At 43.0% G+C, this 23,735-nt stretch overlaps 1 protein-coding gene across 5 annotated transcripts in view; it reads left to right on the top strand.

Annotated features, from left to right (window-relative positions):
• The window catches only part of Zfyve26 (zinc finger FYVE-type containing 26), a 76,607-nt gene that overhangs the window by 13,963 nt on the left and 38,909 nt on the right, over nucleotides 1-23,735 (top strand). For all 5 annotated transcript variants that reach the window (XM_017802943.2, XM_029555549.1, XM_017802942.2 and 2 more), the window contains 17 exons: nucleotides 613-807; nucleotides 1,836-2,444; nucleotides 2,688-2,774; nucleotides 4,029-4,097; nucleotides 4,473-4,624; nucleotides 7,810-8,011; nucleotides 9,114-9,377; nucleotides 10,729-10,845; nucleotides 10,960-11,124; nucleotides 11,668-11,886; nucleotides 13,069-13,171; nucleotides 14,534-15,282; nucleotides 17,952-18,148; nucleotides 19,308-19,412; nucleotides 20,500-20,622; nucleotides 20,978-21,154; nucleotides 22,877-23,123. In XM_017802943.2, coding sequence (XP_017658432.1) covers nucleotides 613-807; nucleotides 1,836-2,444; nucleotides 2,688-2,774; nucleotides 4,029-4,097; nucleotides 4,473-4,624; nucleotides 7,810-8,011; nucleotides 9,114-9,377; nucleotides 10,729-10,845; nucleotides 10,960-11,124; nucleotides 11,668-11,886; nucleotides 13,069-13,171; nucleotides 14,534-15,282; nucleotides 17,952-18,148; nucleotides 19,308-19,412; nucleotides 20,500-20,622; nucleotides 20,978-21,154; nucleotides 22,877-23,123 — 3,780 coding nt within the window. The remainder of the gene's footprint in view (nucleotides 1-612; nucleotides 808-1,835; nucleotides 2,445-2,687; nucleotides 2,775-4,028; nucleotides 4,098-4,472; nucleotides 4,625-7,809; nucleotides 8,012-9,113; nucleotides 9,378-10,728; nucleotides 10,846-10,959; nucleotides 11,125-11,667; nucleotides 11,887-13,068; nucleotides 13,172-14,533; nucleotides 15,283-17,951; nucleotides 18,149-19,307; nucleotides 19,413-20,499; nucleotides 20,623-20,977; nucleotides 21,155-22,876; nucleotides 23,124-23,735) is intronic.

The following is a 23,735-nucleotide window of genomic DNA, read 5'->3' as shown; positions in this document are numbered from 1 at the left end:
TTGAGACAGGGTCTCCCAGTAGCCCCAGCTGGCCTGGAACTCACAGAGATCGACCTGCCTCTGTCTCCAGTGCTGAGACTACAGGCATGCACCACCATGCCTGGCTCTGATTTACCTTTCAAAAGGACCTACCACTGACTGTCAAGCCAGTATTACCACATTCCTTTTTTTTTTTCCTGGAAAGATGGGCAACTATTTGGCAGATTTCCTAAAAACTAGAATTCTGACTCTCACCTACAAGGACAAAAGGCTTCCAAAGAAATGTTTTAAGTTTGACCTCTGGTAACCTACTGGGATATACTGGGAACTTAAACTTGTAAAGGCAATGATAGGAATAGGACTGTGGTACAAAACTCAAGTCATAGTCCAAAGCAATGGCGGGGAGGGGGGGCGGGGCAGGGCGGTCATGAGTCCTGTAGAAGGAAGATTGATGGGGAAAAGAAAGCAAAGAACAAAGTTGGTGTTGACTGGAAGAAAGACCTGGAAGGGCTACAGATCAGACATGCAGAAAGGAGGGTAAAAACTTGAAGTATACCCTCTTAGCTTCAGACATTTTTACTGCTCATGCTTGAAAAGATTAACTCTGAAGTTCTACATGTTTCTACACTTCAGATACAACTGATGTGGTCCCTGAGCACCTGAGCCAGTGCCAGAGCCTGACCCTCTACCAGGGCTTCTGTGCCATGAAGTATGCCATCTATGCCCTCTGTGTGAACTCACATCAGCACTCCCAGTGCCAGGATTGCAAAGACCGCACCTCTGAGGACCTGGCCTTGGAGCCAGGGAATGACTGTCTCCCCTCCCCAGGTACACTCCATCCCCCTCTTCCCAACAGATGCAGAGATCTTCCCTAGTAAGTGTTTTATGTGGTTAACCTTTTCCTACTAGGATTGAGGTGTCCTCCATTGTATGGTGCTTGGGAATAATTTGATACATGTATCAGCCTTTGAATCAAAGGGACACAGAAAAAGCAAAGGAGTTGTGGTGCACACTGTGGAGGCAGAGGCAGATGGATCTCTGTGAGGTTGAGACAAGCCTGTCTACAGACCTTGTCTCAAAAATCAAAATTTAAAAAAAAATCAAAGGACTTACTTACATTTTAATGAAACCTGATCATCTAGTGTATTTGCCAAATGCTTTCTTTTTTGTAGCTGGAGTTCATAGTAAGAATAGCATTTCATATCAGCTCCAGTTTAAATTTAGGTGTGCAACTTATATCTTCATATATGTATGCGTGTATGTATGATAAATAAATTGAAACTAAGTTTAAAGAAAAACTTGTAATTTTTTTCTTTTACTTTTTTTATTTTTTAAAATAGTCTTGCTATGCAATTCAAATGGAAGTTGATAGAGCCCAGGCTAGCTTCAAACTTTCAAGTCTCCCTAACACTAGGATTACAAGCATGCAGTATCATGCCAGCTCTCTTGTTTTGTTTTGTTTTGTTGTTTTTTGAGACAGGATCTCCCTGTAGCTCCAGCTGGCCTGGAATTCACTATGTAGATCAGGCTAGCCTCAATCTCACAGCAGTTTGCCTGCCTCAGCCTCCAAGTGCTGGGATTAGCGTTATGTCACCACACCCCTGTTGACTATTGAATGTTTAATAGACCTACGCAGCCTGTGATCATCTTTAGTGTTACAACAGGTTAAAATAGACTTAAGGGATAAGGAGTCCACACTACCTGGAACTGGCATATGAAATATTTGTTGGAGATAAGGAATAATAATATCATATTTTTAAGCAGAAGCCTAGTAAGAAGTATTCGTGAGCTGTGCTTTTTAATGCTTTCCTCCTCTTTTCCCTTCCTCTGGTCTCTTCTCTTCTACACCCTCTTAGGTGCTTCACCTCTCTTCTCACAATACCTGGCCAGGTGTCGACAGTATTTACACAGTGTCCCTGACTCTCTGTGCCTGGAACTTCTCGAAAACATCTTCTCGTTGCTCCTCATCACCTCTGCCGATCTTCACCCAGAACCTCACTTACCCGAGGACTATGCTGAGGATGATGACCTGGAGGGGAAAGGCCTCCAGGGATTGAGGTCACCATCAGAGAGCCCTCAGCACATAGCACAGCCTGCGAGGAAGTCAGAGCGGAGTTCTCTTGGACCCAGGAGCCTTGCTCATACAGTGCCAAGCTATCCAAAGACAGAACCAAAAGGCAGTTCTCCAGGACCTCACCGGAACAACTTTTTGGATCTGAAGCACTTGACTAGTGGCATCAGTGGATTCTTGGCTGATGAATTTGCAATAGGAGCATTTCTTGGTCTTCTTCAGGAGCAGCTAGATGAGATAAGCAGCCATAGCACCCCAGCAGAGTCAATGTTGCTAGAAGGCCAGAGCTTCCCAGGAGGCAGGGATGGACTGCAGAGCCGCCTACATCGGTTTTCCAAGGTTCTCTCTGAGGCTCAGTGGAGATACAAGGTGGTAACAAGCAACCAGGGCTCAGGTGAGAGGGGGGAACAGAACTAGAAGGTCTAGAAAGTAGAAAAAGGAGAAAAATCCCAGGATCATAGACAAGAGGTAGATAGGGTACCTGACAGCCATACCCTAATTCAATGCATAGAACCATAGTTCCTGTATCAGAAGAGTGGAGTAATACTCATGTCGCAGCTCAGTGCAGATCATCCCTGCTTGTTCCCACAAGAGGTCAAACCAAACCTCATCACTTTGCCTGTGTTTGCTGTTTCAGAAGAGCAGCCCTCTCGAAGGTACCGGCCCATTGCCACAAGGCACTCTAGTCTCCGCAGAGGTCGCCGGACAAGAAAGGGCCGGGCAGGTAATCTGAAGAGCTCTCTTCTCAAGCCTTGTTCCCATACACCAGACAAGTGGCATACTGCTCTACTGCTTGTCAAGTGTTCTTCTACATAGAGCACAAGGTCCAAGCAAACAAAAGTATAAGATTATCCTACTCCTTCCTAAGTCAACTCTTGTTTCTTGTATATCCAGAAATTTTCCATACACCACAAACACTCATATCCTTTCACATATACATAAATACACACACACACACACACACACACACACACACACACACACACACAGAATCGCACTGTCCTTTTTTACAGTTATATCCTTTTATGTATGCAAACTTATCATTCTGTATATTGAGAATTTCTTACCATTTTAACAGTTGCCTTGCATTACATTGTCATATGTGCCCTATTAATGGATATTTAGGTTGTATGCAGTTTGTACTATTAAAAATGATGTAATATCCAAGAGTGGTAGGGCACGGCTGGAATCCCAGCACTCGAGAGGCTGGGGCAGGAGGATCCAAAGTTGGAGGCCATCTTGAGATACATAGTAAGATTCTGTATAAAACAAAGCAAAAACAATGCTACATTAGCTGGGCATGATGGCGTACACCTTTAATCCCAGCGCTCAGGAGGCAGAGGCAGGCCAGTTGCTGGGGCTACAGGGAGACCCATTGAGGAAAGAAAAAAAAGCTATCTCTTTTTTTCTTGTTTTTTTTTTGAGATTGTGTTTCCCTGTTCCACATGACCACACTAAGGACAGACGGCCTCTCTTGGCACATCCCAGCACTTCAGGAAAGCTGGTGCTGAGAAGCTTTTCCTCCGGGGCTTTGAATAGCATGGACTTTGGCAGCTAGGCTTTCCACTGCGGCTCCCTACCTTTTCAACTTTGAAGACACCCTTTTCTGTGTCAGAAAATGTTATGACTCTTCTTTGCATCTTGTTGCTTCCTGGCCATAACAGTTGTACTTTACTTTTACTAGGTTATTGCAAGTACTTAGCTGGCAGATGTTGATCACAAGCTCCTAGAGCTCTAAGACCCATAATGTACAAACCAATGGTAAAGGCTACTAGCCAAGAGAACTCTGGGGCCATATTAATCCTGCCTTCCATGAAAACCTGCCTTCCATCCTTGCTATCTAGAAGAAGCAACAGGCATAGTAGTCACCCCTTATCTTCCCTGTCTACCCAGATCGTGGCTTGTTAGCTAACTTTGTACTTTCTCCACTATAAGGAGTTGATGCTTGATTTTTCTCTCTTCTTTCTCACACCTCTAGATGGTCGGAGCAGAGGCTCTAACCTAACCCTGGAAAGTACAAGTAGTGAGCTGAGTACAAGTACTTCAGGTATGGATCCCAACTAGATGCCAACTTTTGGCAGAGTTGCCCTAGTACAAATTTGCCATGTAACATGTGTTAAAAACAGAATTGAGCCTGTGTTAAGGTTTATTGTGCAGATAGCCAAACAGCTGTCAGCTGGGGAAAAAGAAAAGGCTTCACTCAGTTGAGCTACCCAACAGCAGGGAGAAAAAGGTGACTACCCAAGGGAGGCAGTTGGTACTTGTATTCTAAGACGATGGCAAATGTGTGGCCTTCATTTGAAGAGAAACCAAGACCCATTTACAGACTTTTTAGGGAAAACATAAGAATATGGAGAAGAGGGGACAACAGTATGATTTTTCCTTAATTTCTCTGACCTCCTATATTCTTGCATCCCTACAGAAGGGAGTCTGAGTGCTGTGTCTGGGCAGATTGAGCTGGATGGGCGGTTGCAGCCCCAACCTCAGAGTTCCCTCATCCCCATGATGTTCTCCCCACCTGAGTCACTGCTGGCATCCTGTATCCTTCAAGGGAACTTTGCAGAAGCCCATCAGGTGAGGGGAGCCACAGCAGCTCACTGTCATAGTAAAGTATGCTAAGTCATCCACTGGCTGGCTCCATCATGCTGGGCCTCAGCGAAAGCTAGATAGATGGATGTGACTCCAGAGTCACTTGGGAGTAGTTGGGGGCAGGGGAGGGTTACTTTGAGCAGAAGAAACAGAAGGGAATTCCCAGGTGTGCAGGCCCAGTGCTTAGCACCAAAGATTTAGAGACAGTATATTGTTTGTGTTCTTGACATAAGTGGTGTTTTAATAAGATAAACTATTTAGCCACAATCTCAATACTTCAGAACAGTGGGATTTTTGTTTCTTTCACTCCCGTGAACACAACTGTGTTTTTATATAGCTACAAATCATAATACAGTCAATGTCTGGTAAAGAACAGGAAGACTGTTAATGTTCAGTGTACAACTATAGGGGCTAATAGACTAGAGGGCCCATCATATGTGTAAAGAAAATAGCACTGGGGTAGAGAAAGACCCAGTCTCTCTGAGACTTGATAACCTCTTTGGACAATTATAGTTAAATACATTTTACATGCCTGCTTTTCCCACCTCATAGCGATGTTAAGAAGATTATGCAGCAGCTATAAGAAATTTGAGAATGCTCTGCATTGTTTGAACTCAAGAGCATTAAATACTCTTCTAATGTTTCAAACTCTTGGTATATTTTTTGGCACTTAATGCTGGTTCCTTAACTTGTATGTTAGAATTTTCCTACACTGTGATTTTAGATATTAAGGAAGAAATCTAAGTGAAGCGTAGGTAATAATTTAACTTATCAGGGATTTCCTTAACTCCCTCTGATCATTTTAGAGTGCCTATTTTAATAATTATGATCCTTTGGACAAGAGAAGGAATCCCTCAACCTACCCCACCCTCGAGCCTTTCTTTTTGTTGTTTTGTTTCTGCAGTGCTGTGAATTGAACCAGAGGCCTCACACAGAGTGGGCTTTACAGTGAGATACAGTCCTGGCTCTAAAATTGGGAGGAAGGGTCAGCTGATTTGTTGCTGTTGCTTCACAGCCATTCTGAAACCCAAACCCAGACAATTTGGCTAGGAATTATATAGTGCCTTCACTCCTAAAGACCGTATCTGTCTTCCTTTCCTTTGGCCTTGGTCTTTTTTTTTTTTTTTTTTTTTTTAATGTGTGTATATGAGTGTTTTCCCTGCATGTATGTAAGTATACCCAAGTTGTGCAATGCCCATAAAGATCAGAAGAAGGCATCAGATCCCTTGGATCTATGGTTGCTGGGAATTGAACCTGAGTCCTCTGGAAGAGCAGCCAGTGCTCTTACAACCACTGAGCCATCTCTCCAGCCCCTCTTTTCAATTTTTTAGTAAGAACTTTGTTTCTAACCTAGTTACAGAACAAGTTGTATTTAAAAAAAAAAAAATAACAAGAAAATAAAATTACTTTAACCCTATTTATGGAAATAGCCAATGTTAAAGATACATTTTGGGCCAATATTTTTCTAAAATACATATGACTTATATAATGAAGTTACTTTAAATTGTACCTTCTTTTACATTATAAACATATACCTTGTAGTTTTGATTTTGTGATCAGATAATAGTCTGTAATCATGTTGCATTTAACCATTTTCTTTATGTCCAACATGTAGATTATTTTCAACTTTGTTAAAATGCTATGGAAACATGGTCATCCTTAGGTATTAAGCCTTTTGGATTATTTCCTTAAGAAAAGTTCTCACAGCTAGGCATGGTGACTCACACCTATAATCCTAGCACTTAGGAGATGGAAGCAAGACAATTACTGAGTTCAAGACCACCCTGGGCTACAGAGTGAGAGCCTGTCTCAAAAAAAAGAAAGAGAAAGAGAGAAAGAAGAAAGAAACAGAGAGGAGAGGGAGAGGAAGAGGAAAGGAAAAGGAAACAGGAAGGGAGAAGAGAGGAGAGGACTTAACATAAGATATCTTTTTTTTAAATTATTTTTATTTTATGTGTATTCCTGTATTGCCTGCATGTATGTGAGTGCACCTGTGTCATCCAATGCCTGCAAAAGACAGAAGGCGCTGTCGGATTCCCTGGAACTGGAGTTACGGACAGTTGTTACCTGTCATGTGGGTGCTGGGATTCAAACCCAGGTCTTCTGCAAGAACAACCAGTGTTCTTAACCACTGAGCCATCTCTGCAGCCCCCAACATAAGATATATTTTAGGCTGATGAAATGGCTCAGCAGACAGAGGTACTTGCTGCCAAGTCTAACATCCTGAATTCAATCCCCGGGACCCATATGGTAGAAGGAAAGAACCAATTTCCACAAGTTGTCCTCTGACTTCCACATACATACCATGGAATACACTCACCTCTCCCATAATAAATAAACAAACAAATAGATGTAATTATTAAAACTTAAATTTTTTTTTAATATGTATATATTGCCTGCATGTATGTAAGTCCACCCAAGTTGTGCAATGCCCACGGAGGTCAGAAGAGGGCATTGGATCCCCTGGCATTATGGATGGTAGTTATCTGCCACGTGGATGCTAGGAACCATACCCAGGTCCTCTGGAAGAGCAGCCAGTGGTCTTAACTGCTGAGCCATCTCTCCAGCCCCTAAAAATCCTTTTTTATAGTTTTATAGACTTCCAGCCAGGCGTGGTGGCGCACGCCTGTAGTCCCAGCACTTGGGAGGCAGAGGCAGGCAGATCTCTGTGAGTTCAAGGCCAACCTGGTCTACATAGTGAGTTCCAGGACAGCTGGGGCTACAGAGAGACCCTGCTTCAAAAAGACAAAACAGAAAAAAAAGTTTTATAGATTTCCAAACTACTTTTCACAACAGTTGTGACAGTATACTTAACCCTTAAGGATTTATACTTACACTTTGCTAGTGTGTTAGATGTCAAATGTTAGATGTTACTTAAATTCCTAGATTAATAGTAAGCAAAAGTATTTTATTTCTGTACTTGTTATAAATATTTCCTCTGAAATTATTAACATCTTCTGTTTGCTTTCTGCTAAGCCTTTGATGGTTCTCTTACTGACTTAAACGAACTGTTTTTGTATTTGATCTACTCTGACATTCAATGCTCTTCTGACCCTGCAAAGTAACCATCTTAGGACTAACATCTAAGGAACTGGCCCAACATCCGGTCTCGAGACATTCTCAGACCTGGTGGGCCCACCATAACCACACTCCTCGCTCTCTCATGACAGGTGGTATTCATGTTCGACCTAAAGTCCTCTCCCAGCGCAGGGGAACTGATATTTGTGGAGCGCTACCAAGAGGTGATCCAGGAGTTGGCCCGAGTAGAGCATAAGATTGAAAACCAAAACTCAGATGGGGGTAACACCACCATTCGGCGAACTGGCAGTGGCCGCTCCACTCTGCAGGCCATTGGCAGCGCCGCAGCAGCAGGTCAGTCTTCCTTGCTCCCATCATAGGTGGAGACTTGCTGGGATGGAGGCATAAGGGAAGAAACCACCCAGATCACAGGTTCTTCATAGGACTGGGCAGAAAAGAAAAGCAGGACATGTGTCCTCAAAGCTAGCAATCCTGACACATTCCACTAGTTTCCTAGCTGTGCCCAATCTCCCTGACCAGGTGTTGACATACCTGCCACCCCAGCTTGTCCCCTGTGACGTAAGCTAAAGGGAAGGATGTTGTCTCATGCTTCCAAGAATTGTTAGGAGTTATTTCCTTCTCATGTAACTGGCAAGCATTTTCTTAAACTGAAAAGCTGATGCATTTATAGCCTTAGGTCCTCCGTGTGGTATAATTCCCAGCTGTGTCTGCATAGTCAAAAAGACCATCTTTCATTATTTATTTATTTATTTATTTATTTATTTATGTCTTTTTGAGACAGGATCTCCCTGTAGCCCCAGCTTGCCTAGAATTTGTGTCACCATGCCTGGCATCTTTCATTATTTCTAAAAGCAGAATCTTGTCCTGTGTTTTTACCTTTCCTAGTGCCTGAGACTCTATATATCAAATTATCATTGTATGTTTTCCTCTACATATGCTCCCAGAAATTTTTCTGTGCCTCTTTTAAAAATATATACTCAGGTCCTCATGCTTGTACAGCAAGTGCTCTTATCTATTGAGCCATATCCCCAGACCCCTATTGAAAAAATGTATAGGTACATCCTTTTAATATTTTTTGATATAAGTGGTCTTTTACAATAAATATTGGTGTCTACTTTGCTTTTTGGCAATGTGTTTTAGGTACCATTTCCCATTAGCATGCACTGATCCATGTCTTTCTCATCCTGCTTCTAGAACTTATTTGGAAGATACCCTCATGCCTCATCTCTACCACTTTGAGTTTACTGTGGTCTTCCTTTTCTGCCCTTTTTTTTATTCTTTGAAAGTGGGCTATAGTGATAGTGATAGTGCTAATATGCATACATCCTGTGCAGGAGAACCACCAACATTCTTAAAGTAACTACTACTTTCTGTGATCGAAATGGTACTTAGAATCACCTAACCCTTGCTTCTCACTGCACCACTGCATGTCCAGGGATGGTGTTTTACTCCATCTCTGATGTGACGGACAGGCTACTGGACACCTCCGAAGACCCTATCCCCACACTCCAGGAGGACTTTTGGATAAATGCTACTCTGATGGAGCCTGCCATGCCTCTGAGCGAGGTTCTGAAAGACCTCAGTCCTCCTGCTATGGCTGCATTTGACTTAGCTTGCTGTCAGTGCCATCTCTGGAAGACCTGCAAACAACTCTTGGAAACAGCTGAGCGGCGTCTGAACAGCAGCCTTGAGAGCCGGGGTGAGTGGGCAGGGTCACCTCCTTTCATCCTCCTTCATCCATCCATCCATCCATCCATCCATTCATTCATTCATTCATTCACTCTCAGCTGTAGAGGTGAGCTCCAGAGAGCCTTGAGAACTTATACAGAAAGAAAGCAGTAATTAGGGGAGGGAGAATAAGGAGAAAGCATAAATACTAGTTAACATCCTCACATCCAATCCAATGGCATAAACACAGACCGTTGAGCATCTCATCACCCTGAAAGACAGCAGTTTATAGTCACTTGTGGGAAATTCTTTTCTGGCTTATCATTAAATTCAAGGAGGAAACATACATTCAATGAGATAGTAGAAGGGTGACTACGTGAAGGGAAGGAGTTTCAGCAAGGGCAGGGAGGAGAGGAAGAGATGATGGGGTGAATATGAGCAAAGTACAATGATACACATACATAAAATGCCATAAAAATCATTTGGTACTATAAAAAAAAGAAAGAAAGAAACGTACTTTCAAGAATGATACAGGGCAGGGCTAGAGAGCTGGCTCAGCAGTTAAGAACACTGGCTGCTCTTGCAGAGGACCCAGGTTGGGTTCTCAGCATTCATATGGGTGGCTCAGAACCACCCATAACTGCAGATCCAGGGCATCCAACACTTTCTTCTAGCCTCCACAGGTATTGCACTACAAGGGTATACTTATATACATGTAGGCAAAACTCATAAGATAAAAGTAATTTTTTTAATTAAAAAAAATAATTCAGGGATACAAATGCAGGCATGAGGGTTTAGCACACATGAGCCCTGACTTCAGTCTCAGCACTACAGATAATTAGATACAAATAGAGTGTGTGTCATTAGACTGCGTGCCCCTCCTGGGTGAAGGTGTTTACCCTAGTCTAGGACTGCCATGAATCTGTAAACCAGATGCAAAGGAAAATTCAGCAGATTACAGTTGGACAGAGGATCATGCCTTGAAGTTAGGAATGTCCCAGCATGTGTGTATGGAATTCTTAGAGGAATCAGGTGTATAAAAGTAGAGTTACATGAAAATAGAATTAGATCATTAGAATAGACAGATGTGATTCCAGCTCAAGTCCACAGCTGAAGATAGTGCCAAAGCAAAGCCCTAAATCCTATGGCAACAAATCCCATAGGAGTGCCAGAGATTCTGGCTCTGTTGACAGCTGAGGCATCTCATCAAAGGTCCTAAAACCTCAAACATGGAATGCACCAGGTGTTTGTTGTCACACGCAATGACATGTGTATTTCGAGCTTCATCTTGGAAAAGAATAAAGTTACACAAGCAGACCTGAGTAACGGTCTCTGGAAGTCCTTTGTTCTCCTGCATTCCCTCTTTCCTTGGCTGTTTCCAGGTCGGCGGCTAAACCAGGTTCTCAATGCTGATGGTATTCGAGGTTTTCCTGTTGTTCTTCAGCAAATTAGTAAGATTCTCAGTTATCCACTTATATTAGCTGGACATGCTAAATCAGGTGAGTTGCTTTTCTCCATCCCCCCTCCCCACCCTTTTTCCCCTCCTGGACTTGGAACAGTAAGTTAAGAGCAGACTTCTTTTCTTTTCTTCTTTTCTTGCTTGCTTTCCACAGAGACTCTAGAAGAAAAGGGAGGAGGCTCTCTTCGATGCAGTATCACTGAGCTGCTTCAGATGTGCTGGCCCAGCCTCACTGAGGACTGTGTAGCCAGCCACACCAGCCTCTCTCAGCAACTGGATCAGGCTCTTCAGGCCCTGAGAGAGGCACTAGCACTCCCAGGTAGAGAGCCATGTGCATATAAACAGAAAAGCAGATAAGGATTGAACTAGGGAGACCCTGGAGGGTGTATGAGCACTTCAGAACAGAGGCTCTGTTCTCAGCCCAGACTCCAGAACTGGGCTCGGCTAGCTCTTTTTAAGTCAGCCAGCTCTTTTTAACTAGCCAAGGCACATCTCTGAACTGAACTTCCTTGTTTCCCTGCCTTCAAGTGAAAGGATGGTTAACCCTCTTAACAGTGGATACATTCTTTTCACTTATGCTGAGAAATATAGGCAACTGGTACTCAGTCAATATTGGTCAACCCTTCCCAGAAAATTACTGAGCTCTTCCAAAAGCTATTTCACCCCCAGAAACAGTAGCTCTTCCTGGCTGAGAATCACTTGTTTAGGTGGCTGAATTCAGAATTTTTGTCTACCTTGTAAGTATAGTGTCTGAGCAAAAAGATGCCCAATGCACTATATAGAATATTGGATCAAAAATTGACAGAAAGCTAGAAGCACAGACTAAAGCCTGTGTCCCTTCTCCCACCCTAATTCCTTTCAGAGCCCAAAAGTACTCCACTTGACTCCCTAGTAGATCAAGCATCTCAGAAAGCTCCTGAGGCAGAAGCCCACCTTGTGCACATCCAAAGTCAGCTCCTCCAGAAGACCCTGGGCAAACAGACGCTGGCAGACAGCAGACAGACTGACTATGTGGGCACTTTCTTCAGCTACTGCAACTCCCTGGCTACAATTCTCCTTCGGAGTTTGAGTGCTGATCCTGGTACGTAGCAGGAAAGAAGATAGGGGGTCATGACTGACAATTATTAGGGAAAGAAAGAGGAACAGTGCTCCATTAAGAGGCTCTGGGTACAATAGCCAACGAGACCAGGTTTGTAAAATTCTTATTCATCTGTCTATTTTATGCATCTTCATGCTAAGTAAGATTAAACAGCACATGGCGTCCTCAGTAACATCTCTTGGAATCAGTGCCTCCAAAATATCTCTGAAGCCAGGTGTGGTAGCACATGCCTATAATCCCAACACTTAGGAAACAGACGCAGAAAGATCAGCAGTTCAAGGACGGCCTGGGCTACATGAAACACTTATCAAAAAAGAATTTTTTTTTTTTTTCCTTTTTGCCAGACCTGGGGTCAATTGTGGATTTGAAGACCCAGTAGAAAAATCAAGGTTTTGGGTATGAGTACTAGAGTGTTGCTTGGGTTCAGAGAGCAAATACAGCTGAATACCCTAACCTGAGACTCTGCAGTCTGCTGTTGCTGTTGTTGTCATTATTGTTTGAGTCAGGGTCTCCCTGTAGCCCCAGGTAGCCTGGAATTCTTTGTGTAAACCAGACTGGCCCCGATCTCACAGAGATCTGCCTGCCTCTGCCTCCTGAGTGCTGGAATTAAAGGAAATGAAACTCTGAAATCTTAAATGTTCCAGAATCCAAAACTTTTTGAGCATCAACCTGACACTGTAAGTGGTTTGACAGGTCATAGTCAAAACACAGGTGAACTAAAATAGTGTTTAAAATTACCTTCAGGCTCTCTCTATATGCTGTAAATAAAACATCATCAGTATTTAAACTTAGATTCTGTCCCCATGATATCTCATTATGTATATGCAAGCTTTCCAAAATCCAAAACATTTGTAGTCCCAACGCATTCAGCTGTGGGATACTCAACCTCTCCTGACTGTACTTCATTCAGGTTGAAGTGAGCAGTAGTGTGTAGCTACACTGACCCGCTGCAGTTTGTCTGGGTTGGAAGTCTTCGAAGCTATAAGATGTAAAATTACTTGTATCCAGGGTCACATTGAGAAAAATCTATGCCTACTGTGAATCAATGGAAGGGTTCTCCATGTTGTCTTTGTCATAATTCACAATATGGCTAATTTGTTCTAGGAAACAATACCCTGTTACACCCAGTAGGGCAAACAAGGGTCACTTTCTTTACCTTTGCAGATAAGGTGGAGATTAAGATTGGAAACCCCTTTGTTCTTCTGCAACAGAGCTCTTCCCAACTGGTCTCATACCTCCTGCTTGAGAAACAAGTTCCTCCAGACAGGTAGGAGCCACCACCATGGGAGTCAGCCATGGGCCTCCCTGCTTTATCATGGAAGCAAAAACTGGTACAGCCATTGTGGAAATCAGTATGGAGGTTTCTACAAAAACAAAAATAGAACTATCATATGACCCAGCTGAACCATTCCTGTGCCTGTAACCAAAGGACTCCATATCCTACCACAGAGATACTTACACATCCATATTTCTTGCTGACCTATTCACAATATATTGCAAGGAAATGGAATCAGCCTAGATATCTATCAACTGATGAATAAATAATAAACACATGGTACATGTACACAAAGGAAGTTCATTCCCCTGTAAAGAATAGTGAAACTATGAAATTTGCCCCAAAATGCATGGATCTGGAAATTATTATATTAAGTGAAGTGACCCAGACTTAGGCAAATACCCTATGCTCTTTCTCATATGCAAATCCTAGCTTTTACTCTCTATATATGTGAATGTGGTTATAGGTCATGAAACCAGAAAGGGGGCCACAGATGGGAAAAAGATTTTGTGTGTGTGGGGGGAGGGTATCAGACACATGAGACGTGAAAGCAGATAGGGGATGGCAAGGGGTAAAAGGACTTAAGGAAGGGGCAATGACTAGAGGAGAAGAGTAAAGAAGGAAGATCAACAAAAACAAATTTCAGATTAAAAGGCCATAATGAACCCTATTACAATATATGCTAAACAAACAAATTGATAGGCCCTTCACCTAGCAATCCATGCTGGGAAATTTATCCTGGAACTTTATTATATGTATGAAAAGTGGTACATGTGCCACAGATCAGAAGACTCCATGGTCTACTAATAGAGAATGGATTATGTTATGGTTTATCCTTAGAATACTTTGTAAGTATAAAAAAAATCATAAAGTTTCTCTCTATAGACAAATGATGACATATCTCTCAGATATGTGAAAAGCAAAGGCCCAAGTCATGTGTCTAGCTGAGCTACCTTTCATATTAGTCTTTAAAAGGAGATGGATTAGGAACCTTCGTTCATATTTGCTGTGTAAACACAAAGAAACTGTAAGATTGAAACCAGTTGTGGTGGTACCTGCCTGTAATCCCAGCACTCAGGACATAGAGATAGCAAGTTTGAGGCCAGCCTGTTCCACGTAGGAGGTTCAAGGGCAGCCAGGGCTACACAGCAAGACCTTGTCTAGAATGAATGAATGAAAGAAAAGAAGGAGGGGGAGGAAAGAAAAGAGAGAGAGAAAGAAAGGAAAGGAAGGAAGGGAGGGAGGGAAGGGAGGGAGGGAAGGGAGGGAGGGAAGGAGGGAGAGAAAAAGAAGAAAAGAAATTGTGAGATTGGGTGGTGGTGCCTCACATGCCTTCTGCTTCTGTCCCTCCAGGCTGGCAGCCCTTCTTGCCCGGGAGGGTCTCAACCTAAGTGTGCCTCAAGTCATCATCAACTGCTGCTGTGAGCCCCTTACTCTTTGCCCTTCTCGACAAAGCCAACAGGCCTCATCGCTTCTGATCCACCTGGGTGTCCTGGCTCAGCAGTACACCTCTCACCTCCTGGATGGTGTCCCACTCTCTACGCCAAGCTCCCCTAGACCAAATGAGAATCCTGCAGCAACAGAGAAGAAGTCTCGTTCCTCCCCAAGGGACTCCTTACTCCCGGGCTTCACCTCCTCTGCCTTGGCTTTCCTTAAGTCCTGCTCAGAGCTACTGGCCACAGTGGCCTGCCTGGGGGCTTCTCGGGGGACAAAGGCCAGCAAGCCCAGTCTGTCTTGGAAGGAATTGTGTGGTCGCAGGGAGGCACCTCTGACTGTGGAGAAGGTAGCCCAGGAGTGTGAGCACCTCCTAGAACAGTTTCCTATGCTCGAGGCCTCCCTCTTGGCAGCTTGGGAGCCTCTACACGGGTCCTCTGAGCAGGAACAGGGTCTGGCAGCCAGTCTCTGTGGTCAGGCCAATCTCTCTACTGTCCTTTTGGGTCTGCATTCTCCTGCTGCCGTGGATGTACTGACTGAGGCCTTTGAGGAAGCCCTGGTGGCCAGAGATTGGCCACGTGCCCTTCAGCTCATTGAAGTGTATGGGCGAGATTCCGATGACCTAAGCAGCGTGAGGGATGCAGTCCTGAGCTGTGCTGCAGCCTGTGGTAAGCAGAAGCCACGCCTCCCTCTTTCACTAGCAGCAACAATATTTAGTGTTTAAATGTATGATCACATTTAATCTTCTCAATAACTCTAGCAAAAAGTATCACCATAATCTTATTTTACTAGGATTAGACTAAGGCTCAGAGAGGTTAGAAATTTTACCCAGGGGGGCTGGAGATGGCTCAGCTGTTAAGACCACTGACTGCTTTTCCAGAGGACCTGGGTTCAGTTCCTAGCACCCACATGATGGCTAATGACCATCTGTAACTCCAGTTTTAAGGCTTCCTTCTGACCTCCATGGTCATGCACATAATACACTTATATACATGGAAACATTTGCACATATAAAATAAAAATAAATAAATCCAAAATTTAAAAAAAAGAAATGAAGTAAAGAAAAGAAAACTTTCCCAGGGCAGAAAGTAGAATAGAACTTAGAGCCCAAATCTGTCTAACTTTAGAATGGTGATTAACAACCAATAACCAGTATTTTCGATCCTACATATCAGAGTCAGTGTCAGATCTAGAAATGACAGTCTGGGCCCCCATCTTCAGAGGTCCAGAAGGGAGTTCAAGTAATTGTAAATTTATTTATTTTTATTTTATGTGCATGAGTGTTTTGCCTACATGTATGTAAGTACGCCCATGTCATGCAATACCCAGAGAGGCCAGAAGAGGGCATCAGATCCTCTAGAACTGGAGTTAGAGATGGTTCTGAGCTGTCTTGTGGGTGCTGGGAATCAAACCCAGGTCCTCTAGAAGAACAGCCAGTGCTCTTAACTACTAAGCCATCTCTCCAGCATTGTAAGTGATAACTTTAAAGGAGAAGTTAGCACTTTTTTTTTGTAAAGTACTTTGACGGCCATACAGTTTTTGTTGTAACTACTCAGTTCTACAACTGCAGCATGAAAGCAGCCAGAGTCCATACATAAAGGGATGAGAGTGGCTTCATTCTAATAAAGCTGTTTATAAAGAATGAACTGAACTATGAGCTGGGCCTGGTGGTTAAAGCTTACAATTCAGCATTTGGGAGGTTGAGACAGGAGGATAACAAGTTTGAGACCAGCTTGGGACTGAATGAGATTCTGTCTCAAAACAGAACAAGGGGCTCAGTGGGTAAAGTGCTTGCTACCCAAGCATGAGGACCTGAGCTCAGATCTCCAGGACCCAAATAAAAGCCAGGATGACCCAGAACACATCTGTAAGCCCAGCACTTAGGGGACAGGGACAAGTATGATCCTGGGGGCCAGCTAGCTAGCCAATCAACCCAAACCAGCAAGCTGTTGGTCAGTTAGAGGTACCATCTCAAAAACCAAGGTGTAGGGTCAGTGAGATAGTTCATCAGGTAAAAGCACTTGCCAACTAGCCCAGCAATGTGAGTTTGATACCCAGAACCAATATAAAGATAGGAAGGAAGAGCCAGCTCCCAAAGGTTATCCCTCTGACCTCCACACATATGCCATGGCACTCACCCTCACACACATATAACATACACACAATAAAAACAAATAAGTAAATAATGATTTTTTAAAATAATGTGAAGAGCAGTAGAAGACACGCAACATCAACTTCTGACCTCCACATGCAGGTGTACACAGGCATATGCCACACATACACACACACACACACGTAAGCAAAAGCATTCCAAGAGATTAGAATGTATAATCAAAATAGAAAACCAATGAGATGAAGTGCTCCACTGGGAAGAGCAAAAGTCAAGTGTGCTCCCAGGAGTGGCTTTCTAGCAGAGGTGTGGCTGCCCTTTGGAAAGGGAAAAATCTTCCTTAAGAAGGTTAAGAAAGGGGGCTGGTTGGGTGTGGTGGCACAGGCCTTTAATCCCAGCACTCTGGAGGCAGAGGGAGGCAGATCTCTGTGAGTTAAAGGCCAGCTGGCCTACATAATGAGTTCCAGGACAGCTGGGGCTACAGGAAGACCCTGTCTCAAAAAAGACCAAAAAGATTCTCAGCACCCACATGGCAGCAAACAACTATCTATAACTCCAGTTCTGAGGGGATCCAACAGCCTCTTCTGACCTCCGTGGGCATTGCACAACACAGGTGCACTTACCTATATGCAGGCAATATACGCATACACATAAAAATATAAAAATAATAAATAAAATATTTTTTAAAAAGTTAAGAAAGCCCCCAAAATGACTCTTTGGTATTAATTGCTTGGGGTCTTTTTTTAAAATTTCCAAGATCAGATCTATGAAACAATTGTGGAAAAGAGCAAAGGAAAGATTGTCTAACTGACAAACATCTAGAGAATGAAACTCATTCACCTGAACTAACTTTCAAGTGGTTATACAAGATGCAGAGTAGAAACTACAGGAAAAACTCAAGTTCCACTGACAAGATGAAATTGAAAGGCATCATAACAAAACACAGGACGCTTCCTTCCCTTCCTTTCCTCTCTTATCTTTGTCCTTCCTTCCTTCTCTCCCTTCTGTGAATACCATGACTGACAGCTTACGTAAAGGTACACTAATGGTAGAGGATTTCTCCTTGTCATATAATGTTTCTAGGTATAAGACCTAGTTATTATCACTTGAATCTTAAGGCTCCTCCAAGCTTCTATTTTAAAAGATGGAACAAAGCTTCTAGTAACGGGGACTGCTAAGCCCTTTCAGGTTAGGCTTGCTGCTTCTGGACATTGTTTTGTCTTATAGACAAGGAAGGTTGGCAATACCTATTTCCTGTGAAGGATGCATCTCTGAGAAGTCAGCTGGCCTTACAGTTTGTGGACAGGTGGCCCCTGGAGTCATGCTTAGAGATCCTGGCCTACTGCATTTCAGACATGGCTGTCCAAGAAGAACTAAAATCTGAGCTTCAGAGGAAGCTTGTGGAGCTACGGATCTACCAGAAGGTATGGGCTATAGCATTGAGCATAAAAAACAGGCTTCTCACCAATGTCCATCCTCAGCCTGTTTTCTTATGATAAGATATTTTAAGAAACAAAAAATGTAGAATGGGGTTTTCCTATGCATCTAGCTTCTTCTGTTCTTAGGTGAATGGAAAGGAGACTCTATCTGGTTCCTATGTTATTGCTCCTACTATTTTAAATATATTTACATCAGGGCTGGAGGGATGGCTTAGTGGTTAAGAATACTGGCTGCTCTTCCAGAGGACCCTGGTTTGGTTCCCAGCACCCACACAATGACTAACAACCATTCAAAACTCCAATTCTAGGGGATCCCATGCCCTCATCTGACCTCCACAGGCATTACATGACATAGGTGCACTTATATACCTGTAGGAAAGACACTCATACATATGAAATTAAAATAAATAAATACGTTTGCATCAAGCATGCATAATAATAGAATTAGTGTTGGAATGGTGCAGTACACTCCACAAAGATATTTTCAGATGTATAGTTGAGCTTTGTATATATTCTACTTGTATTGTCTTTTCTTGAAGAATGTTCTAAAGTTCAGCTAAATTTCCAGAGCCATTTTGAATCTTTCAAATGTGAAAGGTTTTGTGGGATATGCATTGTACCAAGCTGAAGATACTTAGGGGGACAGACTCCACAGGCACAGCTATGAATCAAGTGTGCAGTGTATGTCAGCTTCCCCTGTGCCCTTGGAGCAGAACAGAGTCCAGAGCTCACCAGACAAGGGACCTCTTCAACAGCTTTTATACAAAGCTAAAATGGTACAGGAAAGGTGATCCCACAGAACATTCAAGCTAGAAGAACTTCTTAGGTCCAGTTTTGAGGTGGAGGATCTAGGGACAAATGATCTTGACCTCACAAGTCTGGATAAGCCTTTGAGAAATGTCTTCAACAGTGTAAGTCCCTATTCTGGGCCCTAGCCAGGCTTTTTCTCTGATTTTACTTCTGAAAAGCTTCATTGCCTCTAAACAGTCTTTGCCTCACTTGCTTTCTTTCTCCTCTTTCCTGGAAAGTTCTAACAGCTTGACTTGGGGGTAGACATCTAGGGATGGCCATTCCATGGATACATCAGTGACTTATTCGTGAGAAGCTGCCCGATGTTCTGATGGGTTTGTCTGCCTTTCCTTAGATTCTAGATTTGCAAGATCCTCCAGTGTGGTGTGATTGGCAGACCCTGAGGAGCTGCTGTGTTGAGGACCCATCGTCTGTCATGAACATGATTCTGGAAGCAGAGGTACTATTTTCCAGGATGGACTTCCTTCCAGAGCTAGAACTCCTTAGCTAGTTATGTAGCTCCCTTTGCATGTGTCAGTGTCCAGATTTTTTATAACTACAACATATTCTTTTTTTCTTTCTTTTAATTGTGAAATTTGCCCACATACAGGGAAGTAGAGATTTTCTATACTATGTGCAGAGTGTATTCCTAAAAGTGGAATTGCTGTTCATCTTTTTACTAGGATGCTACTGATCTCTCATCAAATCAGAGATCCCAGTTATAGTCTCACTCCTACTTTCTGTTACACCTCATCCTTGACAACTCCTTATATTTCACTTTTTTGCTGTTTGCCTCTAGGATGTTGTCTCATTGATGCACATTGCATTTCCATGATCAGTACTGAGTGTGAATCTCTTCCCTTTATTTATTATCCATTTCAACACTAAATAGAAATGTGTCTACCTTTTAAGAAGCTGATACACCATAGTTGAAAATGTAGATGTTCATTCAAATGCTCATTCATCCAGGAAATAGTTACTAAATGCTACTGATCACTATGCTAATTGGTAGAGAGACAAATCTAATTAAAATTAGCCCTTGCCCTTGAGTGACTTACATTTTAAGGAAAGGGGCCAATGTAAGATGCATCCCAAAGTGATTGCAATATAAAATATCAGGTGACAAGTGTTAGGTCAGATTATGGGGGCTCAAACAGGACACCTGACATCACCTAAAATGCAAGGAAGTACAGTGAAAAAGGCAGGCGCAGCCAGAGGAATAGGGAGGCCATCTCAGACACTAGCACCTCGGAATATTTGGGCACTGTCAGGTGCCCTGTCTTAAGGCAGACTTAAGAATGTTAAGAAAAACCAGGTAAAATTTGGATTAAATGTCAAAGCCAAGCCTGGCTTTTAATCCCAGCACTCTATAGGCAGAGACAGGTAGATCTTTTGAGTTCAAGTTCAGCCTGGTCTACATACTAAACTCCAGTCCAGCTAGGGCTGCATAATGAGACCCTGTCTCAAAAATGAAAAAGGAAAAAAATTAAAGATAAAGACAAAGTCAGTAATCTAAAGGAAATAAAAGTATGTGTGTTTCCTTGCAGGAGTATGGGCTGTGTGAGGAGTGGGGCTGCCTGTACCCAATCCCAAGGGAACATTTAATCAGTCTTCATCACAAGCATCTTCTCTACCTGCTAGAAAGAAAAGAACATGAAAAGGCTCTGCAAGTAAGCATATAATTCTTCTCACTTTTCATTTGGGGAGTAATAAGGTTAGTCAACTCAGGTGACTTTTTTCCTACTGAACCCCATGCAAAGTATTTGCAAACATAGATCTGCCCCTTGTGTCCTTCAGGAGCCACTTACAGCCATCTTGAGCTGTGCTTAGCCCTACCTAAGTACTAGATGGAGCCGCTGGGTCCTGTCAAAGTCCTGGCTCACTGGTAAACTTTGGGGGTGGTGAAAATAAATCTAGAGAAAAGATTAACATAAAATAAACCTAAATATTCTTTTCTCAAAGTGAAGAAGGCTGCCCTTAAGAGTTCTTCAGGTCTCACCGTCCTCCTCTGCCCTTCCACTACAGCTCCTACAAAGAATCCCTGACCCCACCATGTGCCTTGAGGTCACAGAGCGGTCCCTTGACCAGCACCCTAGCTTGGCCACTTCACACTTCTTGGCCAACTACCTCACCTCCCACTTCTATGGAGAACTGACCACTGTCAGACACCGTGAAATCCAGGCATTGTACATGGGATCCAAGGTGAGGAGGAAAGGGGTTTGGGGAAGTAATAGCTGAGAAGGGGACTGCTGGCCCTGCTTCTACTTCAGAATTTGCTCTTTCATAGGTACCTACCATCATAGGCACCTGCCATTCTTGGCCTGTGCTATATCAAGTCCTAGCCTGGCAGCCCACTTTATCTTAACTCTATCTCCTATGACTGGTCCTGCCCTGCCTGCAAGGAGAATTTTACCCAGTCTCTCAAGTTATCCTTGGGCCTTCCATGACACCTGTTGTATTATTGTTTCTCAAGACTGACCATGTATTAGAGTCATGTAAACTTTTTAAAAATACTGATAGTTGACCTCCATCCCAGACCAGTTAAAAGTAGTCTTGATGCTGGGTGTGGTGGCACATGCCTTTAAGCCAACCACTTGGGAGGCAGAGGCAGGTGGCTCTCTGTGAGATTGAGGTTAGCCTGGTCTACATAGTAAGTTCCAGGCCAGTTGAGGCTACAGGAAGATCCTGTCTAAAACAAAACAAAACAAAATAAAAAAGTAGTCTTGGGATAGTTATCTTCCAAAGGGATTTGGGTATAAGAATTTAAAACTATTTCTTGATAAACTAGTCTGTATTCACAGAAGATGGTTATTTATCTCATTATGTTGGAGACACTATTAGAGTTAATTATAAGCTAAATGGCACCTTCTGACACTCTTCTGATTATGCTGATTGGCAGCAAATAGAACAAGTGCCAGGTAACCTATGGAAGAGATTTGTTTTGAGACTAGTCTTACGTAGCCCAGGCTGGCTTTGAACTCACTACATAACTGAAGCAGCCTGAACTCCTGAACTGCCTGCCTCTACCTCCCATGTGTGGGGGTTTCAGGTACAGGCCACTATGTTCAACATTTTTTTTTCTTTTTGATTCACTGTACCTAAGTAGGGGAATTGGCATGAGCAGAACAGAACTAGTGAAGCTATTTCAAGCCTAGTGATCACGACCTCTAAAGGGAGTTTGTATTCCTTGTTGATGAGTAGGACAGAGGAGGGGCCAGGATTGGGCAGCCAACTGACATCACCCTGTATTGCTTATTCTAAGTAAAGCCTCATATAGATTGGTAGCATAATGGGTCAGACAGGGCTCAACTATGCCTGGAGATAGGTCATGGGTCAGCTAATTACCATCCTTAGGCCAAATCTAGGCCTTAGCCTGTTTTTTGTAAATCAAGATTTGTTGGAGCAGGACATATCCATTCATATACTCACTTATATGTTTTTCTGTTGGCATAATGGGTCAGACAGGGCTCAACTATGCCTGGAGATAGGTCATGGGTCAGCTAATTACCATCCTTAGGCCAAATCTAGGCCTTAGCCTGTTTTTGTAAATCAAGATTTGTTGGAGCAGGACATATCCATTCATATACTCACTTATATGTTTTTCTGTTGTTGCTTTCATGCTATATTGGCAGAGCTGAATAGTTTTATGATCCTAAAGTCTAAAATGTTTGCTCTCTGACGTCTTATAGAAAAAGATTTGCAACCCCTTGTCTAAGTAAAGGTAGTGAGGGCACTTTACAATTGCCACCCAATTGAACTTGAATTGGACTTAGTTCAACCTTCCTTCCCAAAAGACAGCTGACTAGTTGTAGTAAGGCTATGGGCCATTGTCTCTGTAACCCTTTCCCTTCCCTATAAGAATCTTGAGATTTCCCTGAAGTTTATATACTATTGTCTTTGTTCTACAATCTACCCCACAAACAGGTTCTGCTGACCCTGCCTGAGCAGCACCGGGCCACCTATGCCCACTTGTCCTCCAATCCTCTGCTCATGTTGGAGCAGCTACTGATGAACATGAAAGTGAACTGGGCTACTGTGGCTGTACAGACTCTGCATCAGCTGCTGGCTGGACAGGAGATTGGCTTCACCCTGGAAGAGGTTGACTCGCTGCTTTCCAGATATGCAGGGAAAGCCCTGGACCTCCCATACCCTCTGAGAGAAAAAAGATCAGGTAACTGGCAGCATACTAGACAGCAATTCTGTATGGAGGAAGAAAGACCACGATATATTCTTAGTTTCATTTTTCTCTTTTGGGTTGATTGAGACTGAAAGGAATACACTTCAGGAGATACTGCTTTTCTTTAGGCAAGATCTTGATCATGGAAGAAGGGGCCAAATCCTTTATGTATAATAACATAAAGGTGTGGAGAATCAAACATTACTGGAAATAGTGTCTGTCTGGCCTTGACACACGGGCCTCTTAAGTGCTATCATTTTCATGGGGCGTATGCTTCAATTCCAGAGTCACTCCAGATAGCCATTGTATGTGAGCTTATTCAACCTCTTCTAGAATGAAGAAAAGCAAATAAGTCTAGATGGTGTTCCTGGCCTGCTCCCTATCTTCCAGCATCATTTAAATGTCTTCCACTTCTCTCTGGACATTTTTAGATTGATTTTGAAAAATCCTAGTGTCTAGAATGAAGAAAAGCAAATAAGTCTAGATGGTGTTCCTGGCCTGCTCCCTATCTTCCAGCATCATTTAAATGTCTTCCACTTCTCTCTGGACATTTTTAGATTGATTTTGAAAAATCCTAGTGTCTGCTCCATTGTGTTATGTGTCTTA

The sequence above is a fragment of the Nannospalax galili genome, unplaced genomic scaffold, assembly GCF_000622305.1.
Source record: "Nannospalax galili isolate Female #2095 unplaced genomic scaffold, S.galili_v1.0 scaffold285, whole genome shotgun sequence".
Lineage (NCBI taxonomy): Eukaryota > Metazoa > Chordata > Mammalia > Rodentia > Spalacidae > Nannospalax > Nannospalax galili.
This window is presented reverse-complemented; position numbering and strand designations above follow the sequence as displayed.